Genomic DNA, 27919 nt, shown 5'->3' with positions numbered 1-27919 from the left:
GTGACAAAAGAGCTTTGACAAAGAAACATTATTATTACATTTTTCATTTTCACAGTGATGATCTTAACAATGGATCGCTTAATTGTCTCTGTATAAAGCTGTATAACCTCATATAGACAGTACTTTCCACAGGATATTTAATATTCCCAAAAGTGTTATTGTCTTTCATTTTACTATCTTTGGCATTTTTCTTTGTTTATCAATGTTTTTAAAAAGTCCACTTTTCTCTGTTAACTTTGCCTCATTAATTAATATCAGTAACTTGTGCCTCTTTGTATCTTGGTTTATGACCAAATTATAGTAATGGAATTATTGATAGTGCCCAACAATTTTTAATAGTAAGTTTTGAACTGATAATTTTTTTATAAAGCTCCTAATTTCAGTTTTAGTAATCCCATCTACTTGAGATATCTCACTGGTTATATTCATGCCTTAACAAAAAGAGAAACAATAACATCTGTAACCTTTTTCAAAAGACCATGTATAATCATTTGTTTTTTGTATAAATCTAGAGAGGTCTTGTTTTCTCAATTCTGAAAAGTATCCAGGTATTTCTTTAAACTTACTAGTAAATTATCACAACTATGTCAATAAGATTTAATGTAAATGCTTTCTTAGAAATGCTTAAGACATTCCTGTGTTAATCCTAAAACTGTTTTCCATGTTTTGAGTATGTTCAAATTGTAATTTCTTGCTGTCTGTAGGTCAAACATCAATGAAATACATGTCCATAACACTGCTAGATATGCACAGCCACAAACATGTCAAAGATTTATGTGTAAAACTTGTCAGATATTGATTAGTAGATATCATTCAAAATTTTATTGATAGTATATGTCTTCAAAGTGTTACTCATTATTTCTGATCTTTATATCAAGCAATTTACTAGGCACATCATTTTAGAACTGCCAGGTTGTGATCTGTCTTTTTCCCTTCTACATGCTAAGATATCAGAATTTATTCTTGTTAATCTCTGTCTAGCTAATCTGATATATTCAGATGTCATACAAGACATCTGTTACTCTATGATTTCTATTCTCCTTTGAGAATCTATTATATAAGTCAACTTTCTTTTGATATATATTAATATCTCAAGCTATTGTCTTCACTTGTCTCCTTCAAAACTTTGATTTTTTTTTTCTTTAAGTGCCTCATTGTCCATAACTTGTATTTCCTCTCTGCTACATTGTAAAAGTAAAATATATTTTAAAATAGCTCAATATAAAGTTGCATATGAATGTGGATATTTTTACTTGATTCTTAGGAAATTCATCTAAAATCATACATAGCATAGAAAAGGTTAAATAGCCGTAGCACTTAGACATTATACAAATTTGGTATAATCAGTAAAATATTGAATGAGTATTATTTTTACATGACTATTTCTTTAGGTCATTAAGTAAATCCATTATATACGTAAACTTATGTTTGCTAGTGTAGGTGCAGGTGTAAATATGTGGCAAGATGTTTGCTTCCCAACCACATGGTTCCAGGTTTAGTCTTCTACTATAGCCTCAGGCCAACCAAAACCTTGTGAGTGGATTTGGTAGACAGAAACTGAAAGATGCCTGCCATGTGTGTGTGTGTCTCCCTCCACCACTTGACAACTGGTGTTGGTGTGTTTATGTCCCCATAACTTAGCAGTTCAGCAAAAGATACCAATAGAATAAGTACCAGGTTTAATAAATAATAAGTACTGGGGTTGATTCATTCAACTAAAATTCATCAGGGCGGTGCCCCAGCACAGCAGTAGTCTAATGACTGAAACAACTAAAAGATAGTGTGATTAGATGCCTCAGTAAATTTGGATATTTAAATGATTTTCAAAGCAATTATTTTACAATCAGTCTATCATTTAATAGTAGGTTCTTGGTTTTTCTATGCATGGGCCATAAGTGGTGCTATTGCAAAAAAAGCCAAATCTGCAGTGCTGGTTTGGGATCAACCAGGCTAACTTACCATTGACACACTTCATGAAAGTAAAACTTTGATGGTGACTTAATAGCCCAGCAGTTTATTTCTAAAGGAATCTTTGCTTCAGATGTGTTGTTTTTTGGTCTATTTGAGGAACATGCAGTTTATTTTGCTATCCAGAGGTTGACCGCAGGTTACAGAGTGGTAGTGAGACATGATACATCTGTTTTGTCATTCAATCTTATCTTTGGAAATTCTTATGATACTGATATCAGAGCTGTAAAGAGTAGGTTACTTATTCCTACAGTACAGAATTTTAATCTATTTTATCTATTGATATTGCAACTGTTTTGTGTAATTGTTCATTTGAATTTGAACAATAATGTTTATAAATTTTGTTGTATCAGTTTAATCTATTGTCAAGATGTTTAAATGTTTGCTGGACATGATGTTTGAGAAACTTTATGGATTGAAGCAGATTTTTCTTTTGATGTGTAGTAGTTTATGAGTGTATGCAACCTTTCATAATGTGGAGTTCATTATTTTGGAGTGGCTTCAGATTGGTAGTGGAGTACTTTGGAATCCAAGCAGATCTTTTAGTATAGTTACGATAAATCTTTTGCATTTCTTGAAAGCTAATGGCAAATTTTCTTGGTCAGATGTGCCAGCAAATACTTTGTGTGTGTGTGTCTGCCTGTCTCTTTTTAGGTAGCAAGAAGATAGTTTCTATGCAGTGTTCACTCTTTGGCATCAGCCAAAATCTCTCTTGAAATATTTCCATAAAGTCTCTGAACTAGGAACCTTTTGATGGTGGGTCTAAATTTTAGAGGCACATTCTCATGAGGGATATTATGCCCATGGATAAAATATTGATCAAATGAAGTTCATCTCAAAGGAACAACGTATATTATAGTAAAATCTTTCATGAAGAAATAGCATCAGGTGTGCCTTTATACTTAGTATGTAGAGAAGGAATAGGCAGGAATTCAAGAGAATGTAAGTAATAACTTATCTGTAAAAGATGTGGCAGCTTGAAAATAAATAAACTCTTAACATTTTGTAAATTGATCATCAGTGCAACTTCAACAATGCTTCCAAATAACATTTTGCTTTTTAGGCAACTTCATAAATCTTGTGCTTGGCATAAATGATTACTATAAAAGAATTTCAGAATGGTTACTTTAGGGTATTTCTGCTGTTCTTGTAATAAATGGAATTTCTATTTGTACATAGCAGATAAGAAGTTTGTTGAATTTCATAAAGCATATGGTGAAATCCAAAGATGTACTAATTAGAGAGAAGTAATCTGCTGGGTACATTAAGTGAAATGTATGATGAACCAGCTGCTAATTTTCAAGGAACTACTACTAGGCATTTTAGTATAATGATATCGGTATAGATATACCATGAGGATAAATAATATAAAATTGTAATGAACTTGTGATAATTAACTTCAAGAAGTTTCCAAACTAGGCCATTTTTGTTGCCAAGACAGAGATCATCTCTGATTAAACAGATCTATGATCAAAAGTTTTCCAGCCATGACTGTCTTGTCTTCTTTGCAGGCATAGTTTTTTGGGGGTTGCATTATTTTCAGGTCAGGAGACCTTGTACATGTTGATTATTAGGTGAATTAATCAAATGAAGAAAAAGAAATATTCAAATTGGAATTTATAAGTGAAAATTTATATATTACTAATATATATTTAATATTTATTGACAATAAAATTTATATTTTATTTCAATAAACTCATTGTAACATTTTGTAGAAAGTAAGTCAAATAATGCATTTATGATATCATTTTCCTGAAAAATATTTTATATTTGAAATTATACCAGAACTATATATTTTTCATATTGCAATGGTTGTTTTGTATATGCTTTTATGCATTTTCTTTAAAATGGGAGTTTGAGATGAATATATATTTTATTCAGTATACTGCTTTGTGATGCTTATTCTATATTGGTTGGATTTATCTTTATTTGTGGCTGTGTTTATATTTCTTTTCTATTTTAAAATTTATATTTTATTAATTTTTTTATTGTTCATTAGAGGTTCTTCTTTATTGCTATGTCTATTTTAAATATAAAAAGTAATTGAAAAATTAAAGATATTAATTCTTTTAGAATGAAATTTGTATAAGATATATGGAAATGCTGAAATACACATATTAGGTTTTTAGATCCAAGATTTTGATAGTTGTCAATATTTTTTACCTTAGAACTAAACTTTTTACAAGCAAATTCATTTTTTTTTTATGCTAATTAAATTATTTTAAAATATTAAAAAACTTGTAATATTTATGAAAAACCATCATAAGATTTCTTTTAATGTAGCAAATATTTTTAAAACTACAATAGTTAAAAATCAGATCATATTGTATGTTGCAACATAGTTTTTTTATTGAAAATATATCTATGAAATATAGAACCTATAATAAGTGATAATTATTTAAACTTATTAAAAAAATACATACATATGATATGGTGTTGATGGTGCTGCTGTTGCAGAAATATGTAAGGAAAAACACATAAATTGCGATTGATAAACACCAACAAAGCACTAATTTGATTGTATTTTTTTCCAATAATTGTCACATAGTGTGCAGTCAGATGAGGATATTGAGCAAGGAAAAGATGGGAAAAACAGCAATAAAATAAGGTAAGCAAGCAAAAAAGAAAAGAAAATGAGATATTTTTTTAATGACTAACCCTCTAACAAATATTACTAACAATTTTCTTTGGTTATTTAAAACCTAAGTCACCGGTGTTCACATGAAGTGAAAAAGAAGTTTGACATTTTGTCCATAGTATGAAACTAGTATCTTGCAGTGCATCTCTATATATATAAACGGCAGTTTGTCTGTCTGTGTGTCTGTGTGGCTGTCAGGTTGTACCCTCACCCTGATCACGGCTTTCAACCGATTCTGATGAAACTTGACACACACATAGCCCAATGTCATAATTCAAAACTAACGCAGCGAAAATTTTGAAAAGTTCCCCCAGTTCTGAAAAAAATCGATAAATTCGACATGGGGTCGAGAATCTAAGCTTTTTATATGCAACACATTTTCTGTCGGGAGACAGCTAGGAACATCGTATACATAGAAGTATTCGAGTGAAGAGAAGACATTGCATCCTACACATGCACCTTCGTTCCCTAGAGGGAAAGAACTAGACTTGGATTAGTCGTTGCCTACTAGGGGCTCTTACATACCCGGGCAACGCCGGGCTATGCTGCTAGTAGTTTCTAAATAGCATTAACAATAGCCAGACAAGTAAATGTGTAACATGCTGTATTTGGCTTTACTTTGAGCAGAAGTTTACACAATTTTTACATTTAGTTTTTGTTTTATTGTCATAATAAGCTTAATTTCAAAGATTGTTAAAATTTCCTGCTAGACATTATCATTAGAATGTGTGTTTTCAATTCCTATAATTATTTCAGTAAATTTCCAGAGAAGTCAATAGACTTTTTGTGTGTTGTATGGTAGTTGTAAAGGTTGTAATCAACTTTTTAATATTCACACTGCTGATGTTTACTCTGAACATCTATAGTTCAGCATTTTCAGGAAAATTGTGAACAAAGGGAGAATTCTAAAAAATTTTTGAGAATAAGGACCAAGTGAAATAACTTGTCACAGTTCTTGGAGGTGAAACACAGTAAGGAGGTGGAGGTGGAGATACCTGGGTAAAGGGGGTGTAAGTAAGATAGTTCACCAGAGTAAAGGTTGTAGAAGTGATAGATGTAATAGATGGAAGATGTGAGTCTGTTAGCTAGTGGTTGCAATGTGTTGGTGACTCATTTCCAATCAATTTGGATGGCTTTTTTTGGATATAGTTTGGAATGTTTGTATATATATAGCAGTAATGCTGAGACATATATGTGAGCACTTCTCCATCATAAGACTTATTTCAGCTTTGTAGAGGATTGGCAACTGATCACTGTTGGTATATTCATTGGTTTTTAAAGAGAAATTCTGGTCTCTATGATTCTGATTGATTTTAATGTTATGTATGTAAGATTTCCATGAGAGATATCTGAGATAAAGAAACCTAGCATTTATAGTAACTTTGAAGGCTTTAGTTGTGGGTTGTTCATGATTATAGGTGAGATATTAAATAGTCAAATGAAGAAGGCATCTGTTTTTGAAAGAAATTTCCTTTACTCAGGTAGTATAGCTAGTTATCAAAGTACCTGTTCCAAAATTGTTTTTCTAAATCTATATCTTTGGAATTAACCTGTGTGTGTGCGCGCGCGTGCACGCACATGCATGTGTCAGACAGACAAAAAGAAAGTGAATGAAAAAATTAAAGAGAAATTTCTTGTGGGGATGGGGTAAATAGCTATTAATGAAACAATGTCTTGTTTGAGGATTCATTAAACATTGAAAAACTCTATAATAATATAATAAAAGACATTTCATCCATATCCAAAAGATTAATTTATTAAAAAAAAAAAAAAAGCCTGTTTTAGATTGTCTTATTTTGTTCCTACTATCAAGGGTGGAATAATTCAGTAATGTGACAACTTTGGTTTTGTTTATAAATAAACTGTTTTATTTAATGTGGCTGTTGTAGCTATAACTGCTATGCTGAGGTAATAAATCACTTGGATGGTAAACTTAAACCACCTATTTTTGATACTGTCACCATCACTTAACCAGCCCTTTTGTACCTTTACTAGAATCTACTCTGTTACAAGTAGCAGACCATTTAACCTATTCTCTGCTTTGTAGGTAACTCAATGTCTTGATGCACTATTCCATTTCAGCAATCCATTAATATCTTTTGCCACCCTGTCTTGGAGGCTCTACAGAGGTGAAGGGTAGTGCCCTACCTCCACCGGTTATGCCCCTCCCCCAGGTTAATTGCCTTTTAGATACTCTTCATCATCTTCCATGCTGGCATGGGTTGGACAGTTTGACAGGAGCTGGCAAGCTGGAGAGCTGCACCACACTCCATTGTATCCTTTAGTATGGTTACTATGACTTAATGCCCTTCCTAATGTTAGCTTTTTACAGAGTGTTCTGGGTGCTTTTTATATGGCACCAACACTGGGTAGGGGTGGGATCGCCAAGTAATTTGCAAGACAAAGGCCATTCAGCTGGGAGAAGTAAAACTGAGGGAAATGGCTTCATGCTAGGTGAAAGATTAGAGTATTATGGAGGGATAGAGATAGGTGTCTTTCTATAGAGAAGATACTTGGCTACTCCAGTAAGAAAAGAAAAGAAAAGAAGGAGAGAGAAAGAGAGAAATAGATGGTGTTGGAGATGCATTGGGACCAACCTACAGAAAACAGTGGAGGAGGGAAGTATAAGTGGTACAGAGGGGATATAGAGGTATGTTCCATAAGACTGTGTTGGGAGATGTTTAGAGATTAAGAGGTAACTGTAGCAAGTGATGTTGAGAAAAATCGGAGTGGCCAGAAGAAGGGATATGTGAGGAAATGGAGAGTGTGTGGAAAGGCATGAGGGAGAGTGGAGGGGCTTGCTGCAGGTGGTGGGATGGAGGAGAGGGTGTTGGGAAGATGGTTGTAGGGGATTTTTGATTGAGGACAGATTGTGTGTGAGTGAGAGGGGGACATCGCCTAAAGGACAAGCATGTGTGTATGAAAACCGTGATTTTACTTAGCTTGACATATCTTCTCAAGCACAACAAATCACCAGTAGTCTCGGTCCTTTGTTATCTCTTCTGTGATGATCAACATCTGAAGATCATTTCTCAATACCTTGTCTCATGTCTTCTTAGGTATACATCTTCCACAAGTTCCCTTTACAATAAGAGATTGGCTCTTCTTTATGCAGCTGTCTTCATCCATACACATCACATGACCATACCTGTGCAGTCTTCCCTCTTGCACACTTCATCTGATACTTCTTATAACCCAATTTTTCTATTGAATCACTTACATTCTGTCCTACATGTACACAGACATTGCACATCCAGCAGAGCATGCTAGCTTCATTTCTTTCAAGCCTTTGCATGTCCTCTGCAGTCACAGCCCATGTTTCACTGCTATGTAGCATAGCTGTCTGTACACGGGTATTTTACAATCTGCCTTTCGCTCTGAAGGAGAATCCCTTTGTTACCAACAAAGGTAGTAGATTTCTGAACTTTGCTCAGCCTGTTCTTATTCTTGCAACTCTGCTTTTAGAGCATCCTCCTCCTCTGCTAAATTGGTCATCTAGTGTAACCGAAGCTATCTTACTATTTCTCATGATCCCTCCAGACATTTAAGGAAGTTTATTTCTTGTACATTCTTAAAGTTAATTGAACCTGCACACCTGATACATACAAAGACTGTTTTCTGTTAACCTTCCTGTGATACTGCTGCCCCTCTTATGTGTCCATAGTTTACACTGAATGCATCAAATGGAATTTCTCCCTACACCTTTTCTACATATCCAGCGGGGCCATCTCCCTGACAGGATTAGTAATTTGTCTGCTTTCCTACCTACCAGGACTTTAGTGTTTGCTAAATTAGCTCTAAGGCCCTTTGATTTCAGACCTTGCTTCCATACCTGAAATTTCTTCTAATTCTAGTAGAGATTCAGCTATAAGAACAAGGTCATCAGCACAGAGGAGGTCTCAGGGGCAACTACTCATAAATTTCTCTGTTATGCCCTGGAGGACAATGATAAGCAAGAGGGCTGAGAACCAATTCTTAGTGAACTTCTACTTGTACACTAAATTTGTTACTATATTTGTTGTCGATGTTCACCTTACTGACAGCATCCCTGTATATGGCTTGTACAGCTGTCACCAGCAACTCGTCTATCCTTAGCTTCTCTATTGACCACCAGATAAGAGAATAACAGACCCTGTCAAAGGCTTTCTCCATGTCGACAAAAGCCAAGTACAGAAGTTTTTTTTCCTTTTGCTAAGTGCTTTTCCTACAGTTGCCTTACTAAGAAGATAGCATTAGTAGTGCTTCTCCCTGTTACAAAACTAATTTTAAAATATAGTGTGTAGGGAAATACTGCTTATGAAATTACTTTGGTTTGCTATAGATGTCAACTTTGTCTTACAATTGAATTTCTTGGAATATAGTGACTTTGTGGAACATGGACACCGAAAATGAGGAAAGAGCTAAGAAAGTATTTTATATGTATATAAAAAATTTGAAATATTCAGGGAGTTGTTTTTGTTGGTCACAGTCTTTCACTTTCTGAGTGAAGGATAGATTGTGTGATGTTTGTTTACAAACTAATGCACCAATCCACTATGAAATGCTTACCAACAGCCACACAGTCAGTGCAGAGCTTTACATTCAGCAAATGCACTGGCTCAATGAGACAATCCAGCTTAAACAACCCTACCAGCTACCTAGTATGCCTCTTCAATTTGACAATGCTTGCCTCCACATTGCAAATTTGACCAAAAATGTTATTCAAGAGTTTGGTTTGGAAGTCCCACCACACCTTCCGTATTATTCTAATATGGCACCTTCAAATTATTACCTTTTCTGGTTTCTCTTCAACAACAATGTGGAGCTGAAAATGTAGCTTGATGAACTTTTCTAGTCAAGACCCAGTGATTTCTACTGTCAATGCACTGACAATCTAGTGGAACATTGGCAAGAAGTTGTGAACAACAAAAGACAAAATGTTTTTGGCTGATTTGTTAAAGCTCCATTATTCGAATATAGATAACAAAATCATTACATTTTGAACTTGAGAAAAGTCTTGCATATTTTTACTGCTCTACTTACAAATTGTATTTATAAAGGACCTATACATGTTAAGTTGGTTGATTTCCTTTTCTGAAAACCCTAGCTTTGCCAAATTGTCACTTAGGCATTTATTCACAGAGTGCTTAAGCTTAGGCTAGTCCTGCAGAACAGCACTGCTACAATTATCTCTGCCTACACCCCACAAGCAGGCCTACCAAATGATCAGAAGGATCATTTTTATCATACCCTTCTACAGGCTACCTCAAAGACGAGTGGCAATGACCTCATCTTTGCAGCTGGAGATTTTAATGGACATGTTGGGCAGCAATCTGGTATCTTCACTGGTGTACACGGGGGCCATGGTATTTTTTCCCGAAGCAATGAGGGAACTAGGCTACTGGAGTTCTGTGATGCATGTAACCTTTTAATCTGCAACACTAATTTCAGGAAACCAGACAACCATCTGATAACCTATCAATCAGGTGACTCTGCTAGCCAGTATGATTTCATCCTCACCAGACAGCAGGACACAGGGTTGCTCTTAAATACAAAGACCCTCTCAGGTGAAGAATGTACCCCCCAGCATAGGCTAGTCATTAGTGACTTTAGGCTCGAGGCCAGAAGGATACCAAGAAGCAGAACAATCCAAAAAAGAAGGATTTGGAAGCTAAAGAACCCTTTACATGGTCAGAGATTTAGGGACATCCTCATCAAGAAATTTGATGAGAGGGAGGAGGAACTACAGACATCGGACATAGAAGGTAGCTGGAAATTCCTACAGGACAGCTTGCTGGGTGCCACAGACCAAGTCTGTGGATGGTGCAAAGTCCCTTCCAGACCTAGATTTATGTGGTGTGGAATAGTACGGTAGACAAAGCCATTATAGCAAAGAAACAAGCCTGGAAAGCCTGGAAGGGTGGAGGTAGCAGGGAACTGTACCAGGTAGTCAAAAGGGAGGCTGGGCGGCAGATATACATAGCCAAGGGCGAAGTAGAAAAGAAGTTTGCCAATATCCAGCGATGTGAGGACCAAAGAACTGAGGTATTTCAGATTGCAAGACAGTGTGCAAGTGAAAGTTGTGATCTTACAGCAGAGAAATGTGTCCGCATGGATGATGGGGCACTTGCTTTTAATGATTCAGAAAAGAAAGAGGCTTAGAGAAGCCATTATGAAAGACTGCTGAATGTGGAGAATGACTGGGAAGAGGAGAGCCTGCCAAATGTTGACCCAGTAGAGGGACCAGCTATCCAAATAGACAGCTCCTTTGTAGATAAAATAATTAAGGGTATGAAGCCAGGAAAAGCCTCCAGCTCATCAGGAATCACTGCTGAGATGCTTAAAACATCTGGTGGTGTGTGCTACGGCCTAGTCAACTGCTATGAGGGTAAAGGTGATGCTCTAGATAGAAATAACTACAGGGGTATCAAACTGCTGGATCAGGTGATGAAGGTCACGGAGAAGGTCATAGCCCATCTCATTAGGGAGAGAGTCTGTTTAGATGAGATGCAGTTCGGTTTTGTGCCAGGTAGAAGCACCACTGATGCCATATTCCTGGTTCAACAAAGCAGGAGAAATACCTAGCTAAAGATAAACCTCTATACTTAGCTTTTATGGACTTGGAGAAAGCCTTTGACAAAGTCCCCCAATACCTTATCTGGTGGGCAATGTGGAAACTGGGGATTGACAAATGGTTAATAAGGGCTGTACAGGCCCTATACAGAGAGGCTGTCAGTAAGGTTAGGATTGGCAATGAGTATAGTGAAGAATTCCGTGTAGAAGTAGGGTCCACCAAGGTTCAGCCTTCAGTCCCCTTTTATTCATCCTAGTCCTCCAGGCAATAAAAGAGAAATTCAAAACGAGTTGCCCCTGGAAGCTCCTCTATGCTGATGACTTGGCCCTCCTAGCAGAATCACTAACAGAACTAGAAAATAAATTTTGGGTGTGGAAGCAATGTTTAAAATATAAAGGCCTAAGAGTAAATGTAGCAAAGACCAAAGTTCTAGTAAGTAGGAAGGCAAACACATCACACACCCCCTGCTCAATGTGTAGAAAAGGTGTAGTTTGAAACTCCATAAGATGTACCCAGTGTAAGCTATGGACACATAAGAGGTGCAGCAACATCAAAGGAAGATGGGTAATATTTTACCCATCGATTGCAAATGCATAGCCTTTGATGTGTGATGTGATGTAATGGTCAAAAGTCCAAGAAACTCAGCATGTCATTTCAATATTACTGTCATCTTCAAGTCTTCAAGAAACGTACTCATGCAATAATATCTTTTTGGTATGCTGAGCATTTCACATTCAGGTTTTCTTTGAGATTTGTTAGTCCATAAGGTTGACATTAGGAAAGGCATCTAGTCATAGAAACCATGCCAAAAACAGACATTAGAATTTGGTACACCTCTGGCTCATCACCTCCTGTCAAAATATCCACAACAAGCTAGTGTAGGAAACAGATGTTAAATGATGATGATTGTGTCGATGTACTTCTATGTAGGTGTCTACATATTATGTATGTATGTATATGTATTGTATACTTACATATGTACATACGCATGCTTATACACGCGCGCACACACACGCACATATCCACCCCCAGTTTGTGAACTTTGGACCATATAATCTATCTTAAAGCTGAGTTAGAAGTTTTTATAGCTACAACAACCATTTATATCATTCAAACTGGGCTCGGTTAGCTAGAAGCAGTCTAGTGGTAAGTAGAAAATATCATCACATTATGTAGTTTCTTCTAGAATTGTTGGTACTTTATGTTGTCTTTTTGTATGTGAGAAGGTTGTGTATTGGGACAACTCTTAACTTTTATTTGTTTGTTACTTTTTTGTGCTGAATTATTGTCTCCAAAGTTTTCTGACTCTTGGCATTAATCTGTATGTGAATCTGTTTCTTTTCCCCATCAACCTTTCATTGTTCAGCCTACATTCTCTCTCTGATAATCCTGTTTCTTTTATTCTTGGTATATCAGCACAGGCATGGCTGTGTGGTAAGAAGTGTTTCCCAACCATATGGTTTCAGGTTCCCATTTAATGACAGTTGGGGGAGATTTGGCTACTAATTTGAATAATTCCATATTAATTGACACAATTCAAGGTTAAAGTTCTATGTTAGTTGTTTTTATTATGTTGACATCACTGTTAATGGTTTCTCTTTCAGGTGGTTATTTCTGTTGCATATATCTTTATTTTGACATCTGAATTCAACATTTTCTTATCTGTAATGATAAATAAGATTTGTTGTTGTTGTTTTACCACAGGTCAGCTCTGAGACATCTAACTATAACTATTCTATCTGTGACCATGCTTCTTTCTTTTGCACATTGAATTCTAAAGTACGTTATTCAATGTATTTCTCTCTTTACAGTCATAGTGTGTGATTTGAGGACAGTTTGGTTGCTAGTTCTAACTGGTTGAATCACCAGCATAGGCTCTCTTGGCTTGAATTTATTTGATGTCAATGAGAATAGGATTTTATTTGGCAAGGCATTTAAAACTGTTTGATAAGTTGGTGTTGCTTTATAAATTCAGTCAAGTGATATGAAACAAGTAATCTTGATAAAAGTATAATTCTAATTGGAATTATTCTCATGTGAAATGTTAATTACTGTAAATAATCAGACTTTGGAAGATAACTATTTAAAAAAAAAATCTAAATGCTTACCTATTGATTATAATAATGATTATTATTTTGACATAATTTGTAATGTTTAGATAGCTAAATGGCAATAATTTCATTGTTTCAAGACTTGTAGATAGTAGTAGTATACATGCCTTCACTAAAATTGTACTTATTGTGATGATAAAATGGCAATGTTGCTACAAATTTCTTATTTGTATCATTATCAGCAGCAGCATTGTTATTTAGCATGTCTGAAAAAAATCCCTGAAACATTTAAAATAGTCTGGAGTAGGTTATGGGCTGGTTACTTGCATAGTCAGTCAGGTAGTATATGATGGTTTCATACCCATTAAGACTAGCAGCATCGTTATCAACTGCTACAACTGCAAGGGAGATGCACCCAAGAGAGCAAATTACTCAGAAATCAAATAGTTGGACCATGTTGTAAGAGTTACAGGAAAAGTCATAACTCAACATATTTGGGAGAGAATTAGCCTAGATAAGATGCAGTTGAGCTTAGTGGCAGGAAGAGTTACTTCTGATGCCATCATCCTAATGAAACAACTGTAGAAGTACTTAGGAATAAGCCACTGTACCTAACATTTGTTGAACTGGAGAAGGCTTTTGACAGTGTTCTTTGCTCTGTAACCTGATGGGTTGCAGACTGATCTTATACCACATCAACTTAAACCCTCCAGACCCACACAATCTATTGTTTCCACTCCTTCTTTCCCAGAATGTCATCCCTTTGGAAGTCTTCCATTTGTGCTCATGTTTTTCCTACAACTGTCAGTACATCAACTGCATTGATATCATGCAACTGAGAAAGTCTGCAAGGGTCACAGTCACATCCTTATTCCAAATTAAATCATGCAAAGAAAAACAAGTGCCTCAGTATCAATATAAATATGCTTATTTCCAATGATATCCTGCTTCATGTCAACATGCTATCTTTCATCTGGATTATTTGTCACTAAAGTAATGCTTTTGTTGACTTTTTTTGTTCTTTGTAGTAATTATTATTTGTCTGTCCTACACTACCTGAAACCACCTGAATTAAACAAGAGTTTAATTTAGATGGTTTGGTTTAAAGGCAGTTGTGAGCTCTCCGTTAGATAATGGAGGAAGCTTTGATTCTTTCATCTATCATTTATTTACATTCTTTAACATTCATTATTAAAATTGACCCACATGTTGCTGATTTTCTTTTTTTTATTAAAAATTTTTTTTTTATCACAACTTTTGTACATACCTGGGTATGTTGTTGAAGGGAGTAAATTTCACAGTTTAAAAAAAAGGTCAGAAGAAAACTTTTTTTTATGCAGTGTTTGTGTCCATGTCTGTTTAACTGCATTTAATTTGTTACTTACACCTTTCTTTTCATTACATTTTTAGAGTGTGTATGATTTTAGTTATCTAATAAATTAACAACTGCACATGCACAGCATTATTTTTAGCACAAATGACTATTTACCTTAACCCTTTTGTTACTGTATTTATTTTGAGATGCTCTGTGTTTCAATTACTTTAAATATGACAAAGAATTTAGTAAAATAACTTAGTTCCATTCAGCTAATGTTAAGAACATAAATTGTGACTAAGATTTGAGGGAAGATTTTAATTCAAAACTTATGAAAACAAGACATTCGTACTCAGAGCCAGAGCTAGTTTCAGCGATGTTGGTAATGAAAGGATTTAAAAAAAAAAAAAAAGAGAGGCAAACTTTTTTTCTGCAATACTGCCAGTTTTCACAGCAATCTGACCACAAGTAAATACACTATAAGCATTTGAATAAGCAAACCCATTTTTAGTTATTTTTAACTCATTACAAGACTGAGCTTTTGATTTTTTCAACATGATGTCAAGAGTTAATTTAATGATTATTTTTATGTTGCTTGTTGTTTCCAGCAGTTTACATCTGTTAGGAAGTACTTAACACTTTATACGAGGGGCGTTCAATAAGTAATGCCCCTGACCCACTTGCAGTTGTTTGATCTAGCTGAAATTTTGCATGTGCACTTATTTATACCTCTATAGATTAAGTGGCGAATTACAGCTCTGAACTAATTGTGGTTTCTGATTTACAGGTGTTTGAACTGAGTCAAGTGTGAAATGGAGCCTGTTGAGTGTCGAGCAGTGATCTGGTTTTTGTATTTGAAAGAACGTACACCACGGGAGACTTTTGATGAAATGAAATGAAAGTAACTTATGGTGATGATGCCCCATCATATGACCTTGTAAAACGCTGGCATTGTGAATTCAAACATAGTTGGAACTCTGTGGAAACAGCTCCCAGATCTGGTCGCCCCCTTCTGCCGTTGATGAGACGTCTGTCCGTCAAGTTGAGGCTGCCATTTTGGAAGGTCAATGCATAACTATTCGCCAAATAGCCCATAAGGTCAAGATTAGTACCGGGTCTGTGGAAACTATCATTCATGACCATTTGCATATGCAAAAGGTGTCTGCCAGATGGATTTCCAGGTTGCTCACACCTTTCCAGAAGCAAGAACGCGTTGAGTGCTCGAGGATGAATTTGGAGATGTGCCAAGAAGATGAGTCAAAATTTTTCAAAAGACTGATCACACAGGATAAAACCTGGGTCCATCACTATGATCCATAGACCAAAGCCCAGTCAATGCAGTGAAAGCACCGTGACTCACCTCCTCCAAAGAAGGCAAGGGTGCAGTCCTCCGCTGACAAGGTTATGCTCACAGTCTTCTGGGACCAGGACGGAGTAGTGATGACAGATTTCCTGGCAAAGGGTACCACAATTACAGGAGCCTATTATGCTTCACTTTTGAGGAAATTAAGAGAAGCTATCAAAATCAAGAGGCGGGGCAAGATCAGCAAAGGCATCCTCCTCCTGCAGGACAACGCTCCGGTCCACAACTCGCGTGTCGCCAGATCAGAAGCACAGGCATGCAGCTATTAACTCCTCCCCTTGCACCCTCTGATTTTCACCTCTTCCCAGCCATGAAGTTGATTTTGAAAGGAAAGCGTTTCCCAGATGATGCAGCCTTGATTTCTGAAGTCACGTCGTGGTTGGAGGACCAAGCTGGGGTCTTCTACAAAAACGGTCTCCAGAGCTGTATCAAACGATGGGAGAAATGCATAACTCTGGGTAGTTCCTATGTAGGAAAAGACTAATAACTGTGCCAAGTGTCGTTGCTCTACTGCTATGGGAAGTGGGTCAGGGGCATTACTTATTGAACGCCCCTCGTAGCACTGCCTTTTTGTATCAAACACTTATTGTGATCACTTTAGGATGAAGTCTTTTCAATAACAATAATTGGTTGGTAACAATAATCAGCGTATAACATAAACAGCAATATCAAGATCTTCAATTCTTGTAGGCAGACAGTTTTTAATTGATTTTAAATAAAGAGTTTGGAATCTGCTAATTTTGATAACTGTTTGTTAACATTATCCATAATTAAAATAAATGGCTTCCTCTATGTGCAGGTGTGTGTATTGTCAGGTTTACTTTTTGAAGAAAGCAGTGGGAATGAGACATTTTTTTATCTAGGTTAACTGAAACAAAGTGACTTAACTTATCTAAGAACAAGCTCAATGTTTTAATGGTTTAAGATTTCAACTATACTATCAACTACTGCAGTGTAATTTTTGTTTGGGTTACTGGCAGTCAGCTTACATGGAACTACATCTTTTTGACAAACCATACATGAAAACTAACTTGCTATTGCTGCATGAGCCAACTGTGTTGGTCATTTGTAAATGGCGCATCTTTTGCCAGTTTATACTCTATTAATTTTCTTTTAATGTCTCATAGTTATCTTCTTTTAATCTTTTATCAGAGTAGTAAGGTTGTTGTTGTAATCTTATCCTTAACTATCATTTCTCTTTTCATAACTATGATGGGCCTTGATGGAATTCCTTCACCCCTTGAAGAATTTTAGTTGAGAAAGAGTAACCCTTATTACAATATGCATTTTCTATTATAGCTCTCATGCCTTAACATTATTCTATTCCCTAGTAATCTCTTCAATGAATATTAGTTTGACATTTTGTCAGCCACACTTTTTCTCTTATACTTGTTTCCACATTATTTTTCTCCTTTAAAGTACATCACTTTTTATCTGTTTAATATTTATCATTTCAAATAAACTATTAACTGTTTAAAAATCTATCCTATTCATAGCTTTACTAATTAGCTTTGTAAACAACATTCAGCTGTAAAATATTTGCCTTTTAATTCATGTATATATCCATGTTTTTTAACTGTACAATCCATGCAAATATTGATGAAACAAGCTGCTATGTTCCAGAATGCATTGGATGATTCTGTAAATTTAAATATTTTTATAAATCTGGCAAGGGTTTTATAGGTGGTTTCCCAAATGCTAATCTGGCAATATAGTGTGGCAGCTGTAACCTATTTTACAAATAGTGAATGCAAAGTGCATTATAACATACTACAATATTTTCAAGGTATACAATTTTGTGTTTAGTTTTTGGACTGTTGCCATTCTGGAGCATTGACCTCAGTATTTATTTCAGTCTGGTACTTATTTTATTGATCTCTATTTATCATATGGCCATGTTCTATATTTTTGCATAAAGAGATGTAAATTGATGCACTGACATTTACAATGGTATACTAAAACACAGGCATATATATATGTTTTACAAAGAAAAAGATTTGTTTTTGTCCAAATTTACCACCACTCAGAATAAATGTGCAAACACTACTTGCCTTAATGGATAAAAAAAATAAAATGAAAATACACTCCCTTTCTTCCACTCCCCACAAACAGTGACACAACATCACATACAACCTAATTAATCCAAGCCAAACCTACAACTATATCTATTTCTCTCATTACTAGACCAAGGATGGAGCACAATGAGAAATATTGAATCTTCTAATTTTCTTAACAAACCTGTTGAAATAAATCAAATTCTATTTTTCTTAGGGATAGTCATACACAGCACATCCTAATTACTTCATATACGTGTGTGTGTGTGTGTGTGTGTGTGTGTGTATATATATATATATATAATGTCTGTTTTCTATGTTGGAATGGGTTGGATGATTTGACAGGATCCTCAGTGTTTCCATTTTCTGTACTTGTCCAAGGTGTTTTGCAGTGTGATCAAATTCATTGTGCTGTGGAGAGAACTTCTTAACCACTTTGGATATGCCAGTGTTTTAAAAGCAAGAGAAAAAAGTTGCTTTGTCAGAAACACATTTGTAAATGAAAATATAATATTGATTTCTTTTGAGTCAGCACAAGGCCAGTTGTCTGTAATGGGGATGGTTGGGTAGTTGGACTGAATTGACGTAAGTACTTATATTTCACTCACTGAAAGAAAAAAGAAGCATAGTTGACAGTAGCATATTTTGAACTGATTTGATGAAGCTTATGGTTTTCTTTTTGTTTTGTTTTTTTATGATGTTCTGTCATTACTGTAAATTTTTGTAGATTTATATTATGTTTTCCATTTGGACATTATGATCTGAATATAGAAATGCTAACTCTTTTGTTAAATATATAAGTCCTGACCAGAGTTTTAAAAGCTGTCAGGCTTAATATTCATTCTTCTGATATTGTGTTGATCAAATGGTGCTTTTATTGTTATTAAAGTAACATTTGTGTATTGTTTCAAGATTTTATTAATGGAATTCTATCTTTTTAACTATGTAGAAGTGTGGAACAGTTGTGATCTGACTTTTAATACTATTAGATTTTATGGATTTTTTTTAATAGTTTTTTTAAAGAATTATCAACATTTTTCTGGTATTACATTTTTATTTCACTTAATTGGTGTTTATTTTTAAAAACTTGGTGAACTTAGTTTTAAATTTTGTTTTTTGTTTGGAATAAATTTCAGATTTAAGGTACATTTTATCAGTGGTAACAACTTAAAATTTCAGGTACCAGTGTGTTAGTCAATGGAGTTGCTGCTTGTAGATGAAAAACAATTGTCATTAATGTTTAATTTTGTGAGAAAGCAAATGATTTGGTCATTATGCTTCACTTTAAACTATTATATAAAAAATAAATAAAGATTCATTACTTGAAAATTGTTCAATATCACATTTGTGATCTGAAACCCTAATGCAAAATAAGAATACTGATTATATCTAAGATTTATTTCTTCAGAAAACCCATCACTTAGTGAATAATGATGAGCCTAGTACCTTCAAAAGAGCTTTTAAGGTGGATATGGCTGTATTTTGTTGTGTTGTAAAACATCACATTTAATGAATGCACAAGAGGTGCAAATAATCACTCATTGTTTCAAGTTACTAAATGTAACATCTGCCAAAAAGTTTCAAATAGAGTTTAGTAGAGTGGTATCTAGTTTAAAAGGCTGGATGACCAAATTTCTAATTACACTGGATAACAAAAAAATTATTTTGTAAGTTGTTTTAGTTTTTTCAACTGGTTTAGAAAAAGTTTGCACTGCTGAATCTGAAAATGACATCTGTTTCTCTCAATCGGGTCAGGTTTCTATGCTAAGTTGATTTTTTTTAAAAATCCGATCTTCTGACTAAATTGATTGCGTTTTTCTGACTTAATCAGTTGATTTTTGTTAGTGTGTATGTGTGTGACGCTTTGGATATCATTCATTAAATTGGTTACATGTTTCTAACATTATCGGTTGATTTTTGTTAATATTTCTCATCCAAAACAGGTTTTTAAGATAAGAAATTGTTTTCTTACACAATTTATCAGTTAAATGTTACAAACTTTGATTACTGTAAATTGAATAGTAGGCACTGATAAAGATAAGTACATGTAAATTAAATGTTATGTCGTCATTGTTCAAAATTCAGGGCTTGAACTTGCGTTTATTCGAACCTCTAGAATGCTGAGCAGCAAGACTGTATCTTCAAAGTTCAACAGTAATCTGCCATCATGACTGCATCCCAGTGTCCCCGATACCTGGTCTCCATCTCTTTCATGTCCTGATGACTCTCTCCCCCTAATCGCCACTCATTGATCCCAGATTCTCAGGAAACTGATTCATATGTGAGAATAAGTAATGTATTTTAATGCTCATGTTGCATCCGAGATTTCTGAAAGCAGTCAGCATATTTGTGACAAGTTCTGCATAGTGCGTAGTTCCTTGCCTTGTTGCCAAGAAAGTACTTCACTTTGTTCATTGAGTTTTCAAACTCAATCTCTAATGCACTGACAGATTTAAGGACTGTCAAAGATACCAGCTTTCAACTTTTCAATGGTCAATCTTAGAAAAGCCTGGCACATGTAAGTGAAGCAGCCACCATCCTTGTCCAGAGCTTTAGTGAATTGCTTGATCAAGCCGAGCTTGATGTGCAGTGGTGGGAAGAGTATTTCTGTTTCTGTCCACCAGAGGGTTGTTTATGAGGTTCTTAGCTCTGCAAGGCACCAATTCCCCCCTCAAAGGCCAGTCCTTCTTCTTGTAATGCTGAGCAGTCCCTACTATCCCACATGCAAAGAAAGCATGGGTACTTGGTGTATTCAGACTGTTGTCCTAACAAAAAATTCACCATCTCCAGGTCAATACAAATAAACCACTGATGCTGATCATAACAAATTTTCTTCAGCACATACTTCACTGCTTTATACTTCTCCTTCAGTGTAGTTGAGTGAGTCAGGGGTAGAGAGGCAAACTGGTTGCCATTGTGCAGCAGAACACATTTCAGCGATCGCTTGCTGCTGTCAATGAATAGTCTCCAATCTTTGGGTTCATACTGTGGCACTCCAAGCTTGTGCAGAAGATGAGCAATATCTGTACAGTACACCAAGTCCTTCTTTGCAGAGAAAAAAATGGAAGTATTCTTGATGTCTATTGCGGCAGAAGGTGATGCAAGCACTGTCAGAGAGGAGGATTTTTTCCTTCAATCTGGATGCCAACAGTTTAGCAGAGGACTTTGACAATCCGTGATCGCAAACTAGATCATTTACTCCCTATTGGAAAAAGGATGTTGAGCATCATCATCAAGAACTACTTCTTCATCATCTTCTTGAAGACAGGTACTGGAATTTCATCACATTGAGCTACAGGATGACATTCTGATTGAAGATCAGAATACTTGAAGCTGCTCCGGTTCTTTCTGTTGATCCCAGTCACATCAATAGCTCAGAAATAGCAGTCAGTGCCATGGTTTGTTGGCTCCCTCCAAACAATGGGAATTCCAAACTTCAGACAACTCTTCTTGCCTTTGGTCCACTGACGTAGATTCTTGGTGCATGCTTTGCATGCTATGTATGGCGGCTAAGCTTTATCCTGGTCACCAGGTTTAATACCAAAATAAGCGTGGTAAGCATGTTTTATGAAACTTGTGACTGGATGCCTGTTTGGAACAATGGTATATTCACTGCAGATGTAGCAGAATACGTTGGGCTTACATTTACAAGATCTTCTGGTCGAAGCCATTTCATTCATCTGTAAAATAAAAATACCAATTAGTCATGAATAGGCACATGCAAACTCTTCTGGGTTTGTTTATTTCAAGAAATAAAAAAGAATTTTGCATCATATAAAGCAAAAATACCTGTACATGTAAACAAAAACATAAAAAATAACGTAGCCATAGTTCAAAAAGCTGGCCTAATTGAGCAAAACTAATGTGATTTTTGGATTTAGCACATCAAAATTGTCCTGAATCAGCTAAAAAAATTTTAGACAGTTTTGTTGTTGACCAGTGTTAGTATCAAAGTATGACCTGGTCTTGCTTCAAGAAGCTGTAGGTATTACTTAGTGATGGGCACACACAAAAAAAAAATAAAACATAGTGGGATGACTTGTAGGTTAATGGAGAACTAATATTTCAGATGTGCTATAGCTGGACATTAATATTAATGTAGTGGACCAGTTAGTGTATAAATAAAAATAAAACAAGTTTCATGTAGAATTTAAATAATTTATAATTTCTATAATTTGGGTTTTTGTGTTGTCGCTTTGACTACTTCTATGGAAAATTTCAATAGTTTGGTTTATGTATACAAAATGCTTTGTATGTGACTCTTATAAGCCCTTGTGTAGTTTAAATTAAAGTATTCCACCATTCTTGTATTAAGCATGTTGAGTCCTATAGAGGTGTGGAGTGAAATAGTTAAAGAATGGGGTGTCTTGGAGTATTCCATTAACAGTTATAAACATCTGAAACAACAAATGCTACATCTCTCCTCACTCTTTGCCAGTATGGAAAACTGATGTAAAATCAATAATAAAGGTGTTAAAAAAAAGGTAACACACTCTAAAAGGACCTCTTTTCCTGCAGTCTGACATGTAGTAACCTTGTAACCCCTCTTCAGTTTGTAAATTTCGTTGCAGCTAACACTGCTGATGAAAAAAAATAAATAAAAAGATAAAAATAAAACTTTATTGAAAAAATTGAGATATCAAGAGGAATCCTAGATCCATTGCATACATATGTGATATTTGGAATTCAGTTGTCTTTGTCATTGTTATCATCTTCATTTTGTATCTATTTTTCCATACTGGGTTGGGTTGGATTGGGTTGGCTGTTACAGTTTGAATCTTTTTTTATTTAAAGCTACCACTCCCATAGAGTGGTTGGATGTTGGTATTGAATATGGACAAATCTAATGTCCTTACTCATTAGATAGGTATCATGATAAAGGGTGATGGTGGAAGTGAGATCGTGGTAAAAGGGGACTGTATATGGACAGTCATAAACTAAAAATAAGACATTTTGCATATGCATGCACTAAATATGCACAAGGCACACACATTCCTAAAACAACAGATTCTTTAGATATTATTGAAGAATGCACCAAACCTCACTGTTTTGTAGATGTGAGTCATAAGTAGTGGTGATTCAGATTTTCACAGCTGTGAAACACTGGGAGTGGTAGGTAGATGAATCAAATTCATTTATATTTTATAGTAGTTCATGCAAGAACTCACTGGTTATTTATTCTTGTAATATGACAAGCTATGAATTTTATTCATTCTATTCATAGCCCAGTGCTCCAGCTTGGTCACAGCTTCTGGCTGAAACAAATAGATGTAAAAGTTACTTATAAAATCCATTCTAATACATTTTGGTTATCACCTTCTCAGTCAATAAAGACACTTTGTCCATTGGTTAATTTTGATAATGTCCTGGACATTATTGTATTATGTGACTTAGTTATATCATAATTATGTTGGACAATGTAAAGATATTGGATCCTATAACTAAGTTAAATTTTTGACTTAGTCTTTTTAGCAAAAAGTAGATATTACTTACTTGAAAAGTGGCCATTCACAAGGACAAACCACCATCATCATCATCATTGACTTCAGTGCATATGTGTTTCTGAGAGTGTGAGAATGTGTGTTGAGGTTGAGGATCTTTATGAAATGATGCCTTTAGTAGCATGCCACCTTTTTCTCTGATATTCTAGATTGACTGACAGTCAGCATATCAAATGTGACTGTCTTCCAAACCGGCTAAAATAGTGATAGCAATGATAAACCAGGATGTTTCCAAGATTATTTTTTATATAGTTTGATCATCTTTTTTGAACATAGGTTGTATCCAACATATATTAGTTGAATGCTTAATAATTAAGTATAATATCAAGGTAATTTTGATTATACTTGACTGTTGAAATATATATATATATATATATATATTATATAGTTGAAATTTACAGAAAAACAAAAGACGAAGACAGGTTTATGACCAACAAGCAGGTGTATTAGTTTGACACTAAGGAAAGCGAGAAAATCTTTCATGTTACGAGCCTACGCTCTTCAACAGAAAGGAATAAGAGAAAATAAACAGTGAGAGAATAAAGAAACTTGTGGATTTAGTGATCAGGCATGGTGGCTTGTTGGAAAAAACAAGTTTTGACAGGAGAGGTAGAAAGTAGGGGAGATAATAAAGTATTGGCGATCATCATCATTATTTGACGTCTGCTTTCCATGGGTTAGATGGTTTGACAGGAACTGGTAAGCCAGAGAGCTGCACTGGGTTCCAGTCTGACTTAGCCTGGTTTCTATGGATGGATGCCCTTCCTAATGCCAACCACTCCAAGAGAGTTAAATTATAGTTTGATATTATAGTTTTCAAATTTCATATTATCATTTTATGAGTAACTTCAATTAGATCAGCTGATGCTAAATGTGGCTCTAGAGAAACCTGTTGAATACTTGTTGATAGCAGAAAAATCAGGTGAGGATGTTTTTATGCTAGACATTTCTGTAAGGATGTTTCTTAATTTCTTTGTCATTGTATGGATCTAGTATCTATTTTACTTGATAGAATCTTTTGACCTTGAGCAAGGTACTGTACATATCTTATTAGTATGCTTTACAATCCACAATTAATTAACTTTTAGGGTCTTTAATTTGGATATGCAAAATTGGATGTTAAGCTGTGATGATGATGATGAATTATATCACTGGTCCAATACAAATCAGTGTTAGGGAATATTTTTCAAACACCTCATAATTTATGATATTTGTTTTTAGTTTTGTTCCTTTTTCTTATGTAGAGATAATTATGAAAAACTTCATCGTAATGAAGAAATGAGACGTGTACTGGAAGAAATTGAAAGACGCCAAGAAGAGGAATTTACTAGGAGAGAACAAGAAAAAGGTTAGCATTGTTTTCTTCCAAAAATATGAATGAAACTTTAAATTGATATTAAATGTTGTTAATGTTACTTGTCTGCTTAAACATAATTTAATATGGCTATGCTCTGTATAGTTTAATTTTAATTAAGATGATTATTGTTAAATATTGATATATTATAGCTTATTTAGTATGTGTTATATAAATTTTAAGTGTTTGTGTTTTAAGTATTGTGCAATATTTGATGGAATTTGACATTCTGTAGGATATTTTTACAACACTTTCAGCTCCAATCCATTAACAGATGTGAAACCAATCAATGAAATTTGAACTCCACTTCCAAAATGAGATTGAATTCTTCTCCCATAGATCGGGAATCTGTGGTTTTATTCATCAGGACAGTGTTATAGAAAACTGGGAATTGGAATTTTTTTAAAAATCATATACTACAAAAATATTAGTTTATACTAGATTTTTTTCTTGTTACATGTTTCTCTGCTTGCATGTGTTATATTTGAATTTAGACATTTGCATGTGTCGTTAAAACAAGGTGTTTTATGACTGGATCTTCTATCATAAAAACAAAACAAAAAAAATCCCTTCATTTATGCTGTTGAATGTTTTCCAACTAGCTTTACTGTGAGGTAAATACAATAAGATTCCTTGCCTCAAAACACAATGCAACAGTATCTATAATTTTAGCCTACTCCACTTTTGATATACTAAAAATTTAGAATAGTTGCATATGAACATGATTTTAATCAAATAAAATTCTAAAGATTCTTTGTATATTTTGAAAGAGTTAGTCATTCTCACTGATTATTTTATATTATTTCTTGCTATTAACAATATGATCATGGAATTTAAAAATCATTCCGTCATATCACTTCTTATCTGTAACTTATTAAACTATTCTTAGATCGCTGTTAGCCTCTTTGAAAGGTAATTTTTAATTCATAATAAGTTTAGTATCACAAATTGATTGGTCAGCTATGCTGTTTTGAGTGTGTATATGTGTGTGTGTGTGTGTGCTAGCTTCTATTTTGTGTTTGATTTGTCACATTTAGTTAGAAAATCAATTGTTATTGCAATTAGTCACTAAAGCACTGTTTTTTAATAATATATCTTATGTGAATTTATGGATTGCAAAACAGGGGAATAGTATAATGATATTTTTCAGCTCAATTAGACAATACAGTATTCTTTCTGGGGTTTTACTTCAGGATATGAAAATGACTCGGTTATGTAACTTTTTAGTCTGGATAATTTGAAAGTAGTTTAGAGAATGAAAAACTATCAATAAATAAATAAATGAGTATTATTATTGTTACTTTCGGTAATACTAACTTTATTTGATCAATTCATTTGGATCTAGTTATCAACTGGGGAAATTTTTAAAATAAGTTGGGCACAATACATTCAAGAAATCACTTATAAAATTCATCATCATCAACCTCCTCATTTAATATCAGTGTTCCATGCTGGCATGGGTTAGACAATTTAGGTTCCAATGACCCAAGGACCGTTTTGTGTATCAGTGTTTGATGTTATTTCTATGCCCTTCTGAATGCCAACCATTTTACAGTGTTTGTTGGGTGCTTTTTGCGTGTCATCAGTGCTAGTGAGGCTACCATGCAGCTTGCAAGACTATGTAACCCGAATAGAGAGGGGGAAACTTTATACTAGAAGGGTAAGGAGTAGAGTGGGAAGCAGAGCAGAACACATTTCTTACTTAGAAGAGTGACATGATTACTAACATTTATAAAAGAGGGTGGAGTGAGAAATTAGAAAGTGATACAAGTGGTGATGAAGTGTGTGTGTGTGTGTGTGTGATCATCATCACCATCATCATTTAACGTCCATTGTCCATGCTGGCATGGGTTGGACGATTTGCCCAGAGCTGGAGATCTGCACCAGGCTCCAGTCTGACTAGGCATGGTTTCTACAACTCGATGCCCTTCCTAACGCAAAACACTTTACAGAGTGTGCTGGGTGCTTTTACATCGCACTGCGTGAGTGATTTTACATGGCACCAGCACAGGACTCTTGCAGACCAGTTCTCTTCACCAGGGGACCAGCTGAGTGCTTTTATGTGGCACCACACCGGCATTTTTACATGGCACCACACGGGTGCTTTTGTGTGACGCCACTCAGGCACTTTTATGTAGCACCGTCATGAGTGCTTTACACCACCAGAAGGATCAGTCTCAACACTCCCGCTGCAGAGTACAGCTTTTCTTAAGAACAGCAAGGCGCCAGGCATCCTAATCCTTTGTCATCTCACCTGCAAGGCTCAGCATCCTGAGGTCATTCTTATGGAGCTTTAGGTAGCCATCTGCATCACATGACCAAACCAGCTCAGTCTTCTCTTTTGCACACAGCATCTAATTCCTCTCATGCCTAACTTCTCTCTCAAAACACTAGCACCCTATCAAACATGTACACTTATATTACATATGCAGCAGAGTATACTAGTCTCATTCTTCTGTAACCATTGCATGTCCTCTGCATTCAGGGTCCATGTCGCACTACCATTTAGAATTGTTGTTCATGCATCATGCAATTTTCCTTCCACTTGGTGAGAGAAACCTTTCGCAAGTTAACATCTCTCTAAATCTCCTCCATCCTATTATTTTAGCTATCATACTCTCTGTGCATCCACTCCCGCTACTAATTTGGTCCCTTAGAGAGCACAAATTATCTACTAGATAGATAGATAGATATCATAATAATTTTACATCGCTTTTCTTGCTAGTATGTGTTGAACAGGTCAACACAGTCTAAGTCACTTTTTATTTGGAGTTACTGCTCTCTTAAGAATGTTGGAGGACCAGGTCTCACTCATAAGTTCATTTTTATTTTGGTTTCTACTGTTAGATATCCTTCCTAATACTAATCACTTTACAGTGCTTGATGCATTTTATTATGGCCCAGCACTAGAGAGGTTGTCATGTCCTTGACAAGAATAAAGGGTCCTCTTGACCCTATATTATTTCTACTCATTTGCTAGCCATTTTAGAGTGTACTGGGTGTATTTTATCATGGTACCAGCGTTAGTGAGGTTGCATTGTACCTTGTAAGACTAAAGATGGCTCAAAATGGTAAAGTATGTCTGTTTGCTCTGGGAAACATGACCAAGAGGGTGAATAGTA

The 27919-nt window shown here is 35.1% G+C and overlaps 1 protein-coding gene across 21 annotated transcripts in view; it reads left to right on the top strand.

Moving 5' to 3' along the window:
* The window catches only part of LOC115212775 (amyloid-beta A4 precursor protein-binding family A member 2), a 248648-nt gene that overhangs the window by 55625 nt on the left and 165104 nt on the right, over positions 1–27919 (top strand). For 20 of the 21 annotated variants that reach the window (XM_036504018.1, XM_036504015.1, XM_036504011.1 and 17 more), the window contains 2 exons: positions 4517–4576; positions 24688–24791. In XM_036504018.1, the coding sequence (XP_036359911.1) occupies positions 4517–4576; positions 24688–24791 (164 nt within the window). The remainder of the gene's footprint in view (positions 1–4516; positions 4577–24687; positions 24792–27919) is intronic. The other variant, XM_036504010.1, reaches the window with a different exon arrangement.

Source organism: Octopus sinensis, linkage group LG6 (genome assembly GCF_006345805.1).
Source record: "Octopus sinensis linkage group LG6, ASM634580v1, whole genome shotgun sequence".
Classification (NCBI taxonomy): domain Eukaryota; kingdom Metazoa; phylum Mollusca; class Cephalopoda; order Octopoda; family Octopodidae; genus Octopus; species Octopus sinensis.
This window is presented reverse-complemented; position numbering and strand designations above follow the sequence as displayed.